The sequence below is a fragment of the Bison bison genome, unplaced genomic scaffold (assembly GCF_000754665.1).
Source record: "Bison bison bison isolate TAMUID 2011002044 unplaced genomic scaffold, Bison_UMD1.0 scf7180017864101, whole genome shotgun sequence".
Classification (NCBI taxonomy): Eukaryota; Metazoa; Chordata; class Mammalia; order Artiodactyla; family Bovidae; genus Bison; species Bison bison.
The window spans coordinates 2,985,673-2,997,713 of NW_011494673.1; the positions used below are offsets into that span (position 1 = coordinate 2,985,673).

Below are 12,041 nucleotides of genomic sequence, written 5' to 3' on the forward strand. Positions count from 1 at the left end.
AGCTTTTTTAGATGGCTTTTTTATTTTCCACAAACATGTTTTTTCTGTTATCTGTTGGTTGCATATAAATAAGGTACTATTTTTAATTCTTTTTTGCTTATGTTTGTAGGAATCCTTTTGAGTTACTATTTGCATCATGATTGTTGATAGAGAATATAGATACTCTTGGTTAGACCTGGCATATAGCATGAAGTTGAGGTTTGGGTTTTAAAAAGTGTTTGTGTGATAAAGAAATGGGTTCAAAATATTGAAAAAGATCAGGTGAAGATAGGAACAGGTTTGTCCTTCACTGTGGATGTTTATCAAACACTTGCTTCCATTTTATTTTTGTTTCTCTAAGTTGTGTAAAATATCCAGCTCCAGAATGCTTGGGATGTCTACTAGGCCAAAAGAAAATTTACAGTTGAGGCAAAAATGGGAGCTCCATGATAATACTGTGAGCATCACTGATACTAAACATTTGGAAGGAATATCTTAAGTCAGTTTATTTTCTACCCACAGGGGTGAAGATAACATGCCTAGTCGGTAAACTTACTGGTCTACATTTGGGTCCAAAATTTCATTGTCATATGAAGTATATTTTGAATTAAATGTTGCTCCTAATTAGAGACACTTTATATTTATCTCTCTTTTTTTTCATAGTACTTTAGTTCCTCCCTTTTGAAATAAGAAAACCTCAGAGATATTGTGTTGATTAATCTTCAGATTGAGTTATTTGTCTAGACCTTTGAGGATTATCTATCAAATCAAGCCTTTTTTCTCTGTTTTTATAATTTTTCCTACTACGTTTATCAAGGATAAAATATAGTGCTGTACTGCCAAGTCATAATCACTTTTCATTGGAGGCTTAATTAAAATTTCTTTAAGTTACTCTGAAACATTTGGCTAATGCATTTGAAAAATGCAAGATTGAGTTTCCTGATGACACAGTGAGAAAAATAAATTCCATTTACATACATTGCCCTCTCTTCCTACTCCCCAAATTTCTTGTAGGTGTCTGTGATCAAAGTTTTGGGATTCATGTTGCTGAGCTTGCTAATTTTCCAAGGCATGTAATAGAGTGTGCTAAACAGAAAGCCCTGGAGTTGGAGGAGTTTCAGAATATTGGGAAACCACAGGAATGTGATGAAATGGAACCAGCAGCAAAGAGATGCTATCTGGAAAGAGAGGTTTGTCAGAGTGTTCTTGTAGTTATTTTTTCCCCTGTATGATTCTGTTTAATTATTGATCTTCATTATTGGTTTCTACTAACATTTCTTTGCATGGCAACGAATCCATCTGTATCATTTTGGTTTCACCACTACACACATCTGCACAATCAAAAGATATCATTTCAAGTACCAGATTTCAAAAGTAGGGGGATAGGAATATTAGTGTAGGTTTAAAATATGTAATTCAGAGGAGTTATAAAAGTCCACACACATCTTTGATTACCTATAAACAAATAGATCAAGTCCAGTTAAATTACATATTTACTCAAATGCTTACTAGTTAAGATGATAAATAAACAGTTCCTGCCCTCCAGTTGTTTAGAGACTAGTTGGGGACGTAGTAATAGTGAACATGTCATAGAGAATGTGACAGGTGTTTACTCAGGAAAGCTGTCTTGGGCTGGCTTTTCAGTTCTTGTGGGAGAAGTGGATCTTAAGTTGGACCTTTGAGTGGTGGGTGAAATTGAGGTGTTCACACAGAAAGGTATAAGCATTTATTTGCCCGGTGTATTTTTAAAAAATTAAAGGACTATTATTCATAGTTTTCCATAATAACAAAAGAATCTTAATTTACTTCTGGCAGCATTTACTGTGATAATGCATTGTGACAACTTCTTGGCACATCGTTAGCTTTTACTCAGTGAAATTTTTGTTCTTATTTGGATAGATGTTACAATAACAGATGATGTGTATGGTTTTTGAAGATTTTATCTGTTGTGTCTGTACAAGCAGGAGAAATGTATTATAACTTGTTAATAGTTTTACCTAGGGAAGATTGCCATTCTGGATGTGAAATGGTCTTAGTATCAGCACCACAGCTATCCACGATCCAGGATTAGGTAGACTCCTTTATGTAATTGGTTCCAATTAGAACAGAAATCATGTACTTTTGATAACATTACTTAAAATGAATTTTTTAAAAATTCTTAAGGGAGACATATAACATAGAATTATCAATGTTACTCAGTCTAGATTTTACTCTATTGGGGGGAAAGGCACTTGTTATTTAACAGAGATGTAGTTCTTTATCTTCTCATTTGGGTTATCTACCTTTCACCTTAAGGTATATATGGCCAACTGGCTCACTGGTAGCGGACTTTAGTTCCGTTTCAAACGTAGTGATAAACATTATACCTTTTGCCAGGCACTGTTCTTAGCACTGTGCACATCCTAACTCTAATTCTCACAGCGGCCCTGTGTTGCTCATAATATTATTGTCCCTATTTTATGGATGAGGAATATGTGTTAAGGAATTTCCCCATGGTTCACACAGCAAGTAACAACTATGTTCTTTAGAACGGCAATAACTAGGCAGTAAAATAAAGAAGAAACATCCCGTGTGTGTGTGTGTGTATGATTACTAAATTTTCAGTGAATGTTTATGCCTCACCGTATTTGTAAACCTTGAGTTCTTTTTTTCCCCAGAAGGCTAAGTTATGTATCAGTTACAAAACCTGAGGGGTTTGGAAACTACTAAAATATTCAGCCCCTTTGTCATTAGCAGCTGAAAATACCCTTTTAATAACTTGCTATGAAGAAATACAGTCAACTGAGGGCTTTGCTATAAATTCTAAATGCTGTGCACTTTAAAGAATGTTTAAATATTGGGTGGTATGTTTAGATTGAAATTGTAATGAAACAAGTCATTACTATTTAATGTGACTTTTAGAAAAGTCATTTTTAAAAGACTAATAAAATGTTCACACGTTTTTTTCAGCAAGGTGAAAAAATTATTCAAGAGTTTCTATCCAAAGTAAAGCAAGTGCCCTTTACTGAAATGTCAGAAGAAAGCATCACAAGAAAGTTAAAACAGCTAAAAGCTGAGGTGATCGCAAAGAATAATAGTTTTGTAAATGAAATCATTTCCCGAATAAAGGTAACTGCGTGAGTAAATTCTGCTAATGGAATGAAGATAATATTGATAAGCTGTTGTTTGTAACGCTTTTGTATTGTTTTATATTAACCCCTTTTCCATACTGTTGGTAATTGATGCCCATGGGGTATCAAATTAGTAAAATATTTAGTATACTTTGCGCTCCCTGAGTATATTTTCAAAAATCTTTATTTTGAAAAATGAAAGCTGTAACTGAGGAATACCTAAATGGACATGGGCAATAGTAGGCGATATGTTGAATATTATAAATAAAATCATGTATTAGCTTTTAGAATTTGATATGTGTTGTATTTCTTTGTAATAAGACTTTAACACATTTTTCCATATTCTTGAATGGTAAGAAACAAGTAGCCTAGAGACTTGTAAGAAAGTAAGGGATCCTAAAGCTGGAAGGAACTCATGGGACTCATTTCCAGGGGTTCTGCAGTGTCCATCTGTTGGTAGGAGCCACGTTGGCTGCTTGCACATTAGCTAAGGAACTTAGAAATCCAGAGTCCTGGTGTGATCCTCCATCCCATCTGGCATTCTCCCACCCCCAGTCTGTGATGAGACTTAGAAACCTGGATTTAAAAACTCTTTCAGATTGAACCCTGATTTAATGGAGAGGTTAATAAGAGTCTAATGGCTGGTCCTGCTGAATGCAGGAAGGACAGCCTTTTTAATAAAAGGTGATAGGATGATAGGGTAATTCATACAGGAACAAAATGAAATTGGATCTGTATTCCATATCATATATAAAAATCAACTCCAGTGAATTTTTTCTACCTAAATGTATATAGCAGCACTACCAAGTTTTTTATGTTGTAGTTCTATTGAAAATGATACAGGGAAATATTTTATGACTATTTGGGAAATATGAAAATGGCTTTGGAAAGGATTTCTTAAGTCAAATACCGTCTTAAGTTTGACACACTTAGCTATATTGAAATTGGGAAATTATTTTCATTAAAAGGTACCACAAAGTGAAAAGACTAAGGTGAGTATTGAACAACGTGAGGGTTAGGGACACTGACCGCCTGCCCCATGCAGTTGAAAATCCACATAAGACTTTACAGTCCCTCCATATCCACAGTTGTGCCTCCATAGATTCAGCCAACTGTGTATCATATGGTATTGCAGTACGTATTGAAAAAAATCCAAGTATAAACAGACCCACACAGTTCAAATCAGTGTTGTTCAAGGGTCAGCTGTAGATCCATAATGGAGAACATATTGGTACCACATAAAATATCAAAGAATCTGTATCCAGAGTATATAAAGAACTATAAAAATCACTAAACAGATATGACTCAATACCTCCCATTAACAAAAAGACAGCCCAGCTAAAAGGCAAAGATCTGAATAGATAATTTTCCAAGGAAGATATGCAATGGCCAATAAGCACATGAAAAGATGCAAAATGTTATCAGGGACGTACACACTAAAACCACAGTGAGCTACCACGGCTGCTGCTAAGTCACTTTAGTCGTGTCCAACTCTGTGCGACCCCATAGATGGCAGCCCACCAGGCTCCCCCGTCCCTGGGATTCTCCAGGCAAGAACACTGGAGTGGGTTGCCATTTCCTTCTCCAATGCATGCAAGTGAAAAGTGAAAGGGAAGTCGCTCAGTCGTGCTACCACTAGGATAGCTAAAGTCAAGCCAGATAAACAGTGTTGATGAGGATGTGGGGAGATTGGAACTCTCCTGCACTGCTGTGAAAGGGTAAAATGGTGTAGTCACTTTTGGAAAACAATTTTTCCTCTAACAGTTAAACAAAAGTTACCAGATGACCCAGGATTTCCATTTCTAGGTATATATCTAAGAAAAACATGTCTGCACAAAAACTTGCACACAAATGCTAATAGCAGAGTTATTTATAATAGCTAAAAAGTAGAAAGTACGCAAGTGTCCATCAATGGATTAATGAATGGCTGTACAAAATGTAGGATATCCATACAGTAGACTATTAATTGACTATAAAAGTAATGAAGGACTGATACATGCTAAAGCTAGGATGAGCCTTGGAAACATTAGTGAAGAAGCCAGTCTCAAGAGCCTACATAATAAGTGATTCAGTTCATGTGAAAGTCTGGAATAGGGAAAGCTATAGAAACAAAAGTATTAATATAGATTAGCATAGAACTCGGAGAAGGCAATGGCACCCCACTCCAGCACTCTTGCCTGGAAAATCCCAGGGACGGGGAGCCTGGTAGGCTGCGGTCCATGAGGTCGCTAAGAGTCGGACACGACTGAGCAACTTCACTTTCACTTTTCACTTTCATGCATTGGAGAAGGAAATGGCAACCCACTCCAGTGTTCTTGCCTGGAGAATCCCAGGGACCGGGGAGCCTGGTGGGAGGCCATCTATGGGGTTGCACAGAGTCGGACATGACTGAAGCGACTTAGCAGCAGCAGCAGCAGCATAGAACTGGTGGAGAAGGAAATGGCAGCCCACTCCAGTATTCTTACCTAGAGAATCCCAGGGACAGAGGAGCCTGGTGGGCTGCCATGTATGGCATCTCACAAAGTCGGAAACGACTGAAGCGACTTAGCATGCATGCATGCAGGCGTTGCAGAAGGAAATGGCAACCCACTCTAGTATTCTTGCCTGGAGAATCCCAGGGACAGAGGAGCCTGGTGGGCTTCCGTCTACGGGGTCGCAAAGAGTCAGACACGACTGATGCGACTTAGCAGCAGCAGCAGCAGCATAGAACTGGGGGGCTGGGAATGGATGGCTAGGGAGGTGACAGCTTAAAGATATGGGGTTTCTTTTTGAGATGAAAATGTTCTAAATGGTGATGTTGCATATATCTGTGAATATGTCTAAAAACCATTGAATCATATGCTTTAAATGGGTGCATTGTATGATGTCAATTATATCTCAATAAAACCTTTTTTAAGTTTAAAATTTTGCATTGAAGTATAGTTGATTTACAGTGTTGTGTTTGTTCCTAGTGTACAGCATAGTGATTCATTATACATATATGTGGGTTCTGCTTCATAGTCTTTTCCATTATGACTTATTACAGGGTATTTCATTTACTTCCCTGTTACATACAGTAGGATCTTATTTGTCAATTTTACATATAGCAGCTTGTAATTTTCACTCCCTCGTCCCCTTTCTCCTTTGATAACCATGTTTGTTTTCTGTGTCTGTGAGTCTGTTTCTGTTTTATACAAAGTTTATTATATTTTAGATTTTACATACAAATGATATCATGGTATTTACCTTTGACTTCACTTAGTATGATAATCTCTAGGTCCATCCATGTTGCTGCAAAGGGCATTATTTCGTTTTTTATGGCTGAGTAATATTCCATTGTATATATATGTACCACATTTTCTTTATTCATTCGTCTGTTGGTGGATGCACGTTGCTTCCATGTCTTGGTTATTGTAAATAGTGCTTCAGTGAACATTTGGGTGCATCTAAGTTTTCAAATTATAGTTTTCTCTGGATACGTGCCCAGGAGTGGGATTGCTGGATCATATGGCAAATCTATTTTTAGTTTTTTAAGGAACATCCATACTGTTTTCCATAATGGGTGCACCAGTTTACATTCCCACCAACCCTTTTCTCCAGTAACACTCATTTTAAAAGAAGTTCTGGCACTTTACCCAAGAGGAAATCTAAATGATCCATATACATGAAAAAATCTTCAATCACTAGTCAGAAAAATGAAGATGAAAACTATTCCAGGTTACACCCTCCCAACGCCATTCTCCTCACCAGACTGATATTCCTTTAAAATGTGACAGTACCAGTTATTGATAAGGATGTGGCACAGCACTGCTAGTGAGAATAATTATCTAGTTAAGTAGAAAATTTGCATGTGACCCAGCAGTTCTGTTCCTCGGTGCATACTCTGTACAAGAGATGCTTGTACATATTGTGCAGTGATAGGTATATTGTGATAGACCCAAACTGGAAATAAGCCAGCTGTGAAAACAAACTACAGCTACACAAAATAAAATAAACGGAATCTTTAAAACAGTAAGCAAAAGAAAGGACAGATAACAAGTAATACAGTTTTTCTCCCAATCATACGAAGTTGAAAACTATTAATAGATAGAATACCGTTTAATGGTGCACTTAAGGAGGTGAGACCGAAGAAGAGCAAGGATGTGACTGTGTAAGTCTGGAGAGTGGTTGGGGATGCTGATGGGAAGGGGCTTCTAGAGGACTTCTGAGGTGCTATCGTGTTCTGTTTTTTGACCTGTTTTTTGTTCTGTTTTTTGACCTGTTTTTTGAGTGGTGGTTATGCAGGCGCTTGCTTTATGATTATTGCCAAGCTATGCAATTATGTGTTAAGCACTTTATGTTTGATATGAGAACACATGAAAATTTAATACCAATAAGCCCTTTAAAATGTTCATCTTAATTTACCATGCTGTTACTCATCATCATTGATAATTTGAAGTGAGTGACATCAGTTTTTCTTTTATGGCTATCAAATGCTTGGAGAGAAGGCAGACTTACAGAGAAAAGCTTTAGATGTGTACATTTTTATTGGTCTACAAAATGTTGTGGCTACTTACAAGTGGAGGACTTTTTGATACAATTCAAAAGGCAGTTTTTAAATTCCAGTGAAACATTTCATCCCTTGGTTAGCTGTGATCAGGTGTTCTTAGGTTGCTGCACAGAAGAGCGTGTATAAAATGGAAATCAGCCTATGGTTTTAGTTGTGAGGCCTACAGGAAATGGGGTGAGGGGTGAGGTGTTGATTCTAAGAAAACATGTGGTCTCTCAAGCTCTGATAAATCAGGGTGCTTTCAGTTTTCTAAAAGAGACTTAATGTTTTAGTTCTAAGATGTTTTTGAAAAATGAAGCAGCTCATAATAGACCTGTAGTTTAAGATGTTTCAGACTTAAGCTGTGCTTATTACATGAATATGCTAATGAAGCAGCCAGTCTCCTTCCTTTTGGAATGGTAGATGTAAAGCAAAAGATAAACTAATTTCTGACCTGAGAAAAGACAGTTGGCATTTGAAAATTCTAATTGCAGTGTGGTTTGGTTTTCTTTCTCCACTCGAATGTGAACTTGGATAATGCCAGAATAAAGCTGAATCTATAAATATTACCCAAGATTTAGGACTCAGCCATACTGTTACCATGAAATCTGTTGGCCACATCACCACATTTCTGAGAAAATACATAGCTTTTTTACATTTTAAAAAAGTTAGCACTAAGAATCCATCCAAGATGCAATTGTTTTTGTAATTAGATTTTTTCCCTTAAAATACTCTTTTGAGGGCAAAAACTGTAACAGAACAGAAGAAAGATGTTTTAGGATATATTTAAAGACTAACTTTTTCCCTGTAAAATCTCAGTGTTCCACATACTAAGCACATCCTGTTAGACTTCATGAGTATTAAATATATATTCTATCCTTGGTCTTTCTGCATTTAGCTTTTTTGGGAAGTATGTTTTTACCCACAACATATGGTATGAGCTGCTGATTCAGTACTGAGTGGCTCTTTAAGCTTGGTATATTCTGTTGATTAAGATGGTGTGCAGAATAGTTAGAAGGAAAACCAGTGCCTGGTCTGAAATAAATTAATGTTAATCAGCTTATGGGGAAGAACAAATGAGTAAAGAGAATTTTCATATACAAAGAAAATTTCTATTATCACTTTCCTAGGGTCATTGTGTTTGGGATAAGGGAATAGGGTGTGGCCAGGGAAGGTGGGTGAAAGCACCCAGAATACTGCACATACTTCTTCAGCTGCACCTGGTCTTAGTTGCAGCACGTGGGATCTTTAATTGCAACATGCAAGATCTAGTTCCCTAACCAGGGTCTTCCGCATTGTGTGCAGAGTCTTAGCCACTGGACTACCAGGGATGTCCCTAAAATGGTAGTTTTATGCCTGACGTGTTCATTCCCCACTCCCCTTTCCTTTGATAGAGCTGCTGGTTTCTCTTATATTCTGCTCTGGAATTTACCTATTTGGCCAGTGTTCAGGTATCTGTGAGCATTGTGGTAGAGAGCCAGGGTATCCACAGGAAATAGTCCCTAGCAGAGCACCTCATTGTAGGTAACAATGCCTCCTGTTCTTTGAGGAGGAAAGTGGGGAGCCCTTGTCTTGCCTTTGACACAGCAGTTTCCCCGCTGTCCTGGAAGCAGCAGTGTGTCACGTGACAGACAACATTCAGAACATGATCCAGATTCAAAGTGTGTTAGCATATTTTTGCTTCAGCGTGTGGTTTGCCCAAATAGAAGTGCCCACGCACATCTTTGATCCAGCTTTGTGGGCAACTCAGCAGTGGCATGAACGCTACAAGGTGTTAGGCGGCTCTCACTGGACCATCACAATCCTATTTCTAGACGGGAAATAGAGGGCCAGGCTGCTGCTGCCTTGCTTTGCTTCAAAGAGGTAAAGAGAAATGATAAACTCCCTAAAAGTTAAATTTAGAAAGAAGGATAATTCTGTCTGGACAATGTTTTATTCTAACAAAAGAACAATGGCAGTGAATTTTTCAGTGTTTAAAATCAACCAGTAAATGAAACCGACTATAGGGATTAACATCTGTGTTATCACACTATTACTATTGCATTTATTTCCTAGAATTTTGTTGACACTTACCTGTTATAATTAGCAGTCCGTTTAATTTTATGAATAATCTTGAATGGAGATAGTTTAAAACCAAAGTTTAGTTAAATCTAAGACAATGAACTACTTTCAGGTCAGCCACTGATCTGAAATTTTATGGTGCACTGCCCATCTAGCAAGATGTGGTTTATCAATTTTTTTCTTCACATAATGATCAGGACTTTATTATCAATTCTAATGTGATGTTTTATTGCTAAACATGATCTGACTTGGCTAAATCCCCCATGAAAATGAGTTTCACATTGAATCCTTAATATTACAAAATAGGTGAATGATTGATGTTGTATAGTCGCTAAGTCCTGTCAGACTCTTTGCAACCCCATGAACTGTGACCTGCCAGGCTCCTCTGTCCTTGGGATTTCGCGGTAAGAATACCGGAGTGGGTTGCCACTTCCTGCTACAGGGATCTTCCCAACCCAGGGATCGAACCTTAGTTTTCTGCATTGCAGGCAGATTCTTTACCACTGAGCCACCAGGGCTTTCCATCGATGAATGATTGGGCAACATTAAATACTTTGTGGCTATCTGAAGAAGGCAAAGGATGGTGCTGGGTACCTCAAAAGACTCATCCTTTTCAGCAGTACTGAAAGGTGGGTACTTCTGTTACCTGCTCTTCACAGGTGAGAACACTGAGGCTCACAGGTTCAGTGACTGGCCCAGCCACACAGACAGTGGCAGTACTGGGATCTGAACCCTAAGAGCATGTCTCCAAAATCTGTACTGTTTTTCTTCCCTTTAAAGGCTTAAAATAGTGTTAGGAATCTGAGATGTGCACATGTGATAAATTTAACAATGGACTGCTTCCAAATAGGAAAAGGAATATGTCAAGGCTGTATATTGTCACCTTGCTTATTTAACTTATATACAGAATACAGCTTGCGAAATGCCAGGCTGGATGAAGCACAAGCTGGAATCAAGATTTCCCGGAGGAATACTGATAACCTCAGATATGCAGATGACACCACCCTTATGGCAGAAAGTGAAGAGGAACTAAAGAGCCTCTTGATGAAAGTGAAAGAGGAGAGTGAAAAAGCTGGCTTAAAACTCAACATTCAAAATTCAAAAAATGAAGATCATGGCATCCAATCCCATCACTTCATGGAGAAAAAATAGAAATAGTGACAGACTTTATTTTCTTGGGCTCCAGAATCACTGCAGATGGTGACTGCAGCCATGAAATTCAAAGACACTTACTCCTTGGAAAGAAAGCTAGACAACCTAGACAGCATATTAAAAAGCAGAGACATCACAGACAAAGGTCTGACTAGTCAAAGCTATGGTTTTTCCACTAGTCATGTATGGATGTGAGAGTTGGATCATAAAGAAAATTGAGCGCCAAAGAAGTGATGCTTTTGAACTGTAGTGTTGGAGAAGACTTGAGAGTCCCTTGGGCTGCAAGAAGATCAAACCAGTCAATCGTAAAGGAAATCGACCCTGAATATTCATTGGAAGGACTGATGCTGAAGCTGAAGCTCCAATACTTTGGCCATCTGATGTGAAGAACTGACTCATTGGAAAAGATCCTGATGCTGGGAAAGATCGAAGGCAGGAGGAGAAGGGGACAACAGAGGATGAGATGGTTGGATGGCATCACTGACTCGATGGACATGAGTTTGAGCAAGTTGGTGCTCTGCAAGTTGGTAATGGACAGGGAAGCCTGGACTGAGCAATTGAATTGAACTGAAAATATTATTTATTGTCAGAATGATTGATGTAGGCAGCATAGCAGGAGTTAAGGAAAATAGGAGATGTGGTATAGATGTTAGGAAGTACTATTTCTAGTTTTCTTGTGGAAGCTGGTTCTCCTACAGAAGGCTTCTCTCTCGGTGATGTGGATACAGCAAGAGGCATCCACCAGCGTACTGCTGTCTATCTGGCTCATGGCAAATTACTGGACTGCTCTCTGGGCTTCATCACCCAAAGGAAACAGCAGTTCAGCAACTGCATTCTTTCACAAGTTCACCAGTCACCAAATGCCGACATCCAGCCAAGGGGTTGCATTGAACCCTGTTTGGACACAGGATTAGGTTTAAATGAGAAGAGAGACAGTCAGCCAGAAGCTTGCAAAATGAGGAGATGGAGTTAAATGTCAGCAGGTTTGGAGCAGGACACCAATCTGGTGCACTCAAATATTTTGATCACTTGACTTGGGGGTTGTATATGTTGTGTTGAGCCAGGAGTGTTTTATCCAACTTGTGGGGAATAACCCTGAAAGTTTGCTCTATTGCTGTGCTCTGAATTCGTGCTTAGTGGGTAAAGGGTTGGTAAGTGGGTGAAGGGCTGACCTTCACAGGTCAGGATGTGGGTGAGTTAAACTGAGCAGCAGAGGATGCATCAGAAAGCTT

The 12,041-nt window shown here is 38.4% G+C and overlaps 1 protein-coding gene across 1 annotated transcript in view; it reads left to right on the forward strand.

The window, feature by feature from the left end:
* Positions 1-3,381, forward strand: part of MSH2 (mutS homolog 2) — an 83,515-nt gene extending 80,134 nt beyond the window's left edge. The window contains exons 15-16 of the mRNA XM_010838648.1: positions 994-1,169; positions 2,929-3,381. Coding sequence (XP_010836950.1) covers positions 994-1,169; positions 2,929-3,099 — 347 coding nt within the window. The 3' untranslated portion in view covers positions 3,100-3,381. The remainder of the gene's footprint in view (positions 1-993; positions 1,170-2,928) is intronic.
* The last annotated feature ends 8,660 nt before the right edge of the window (positions 3,382-12,041 follow it).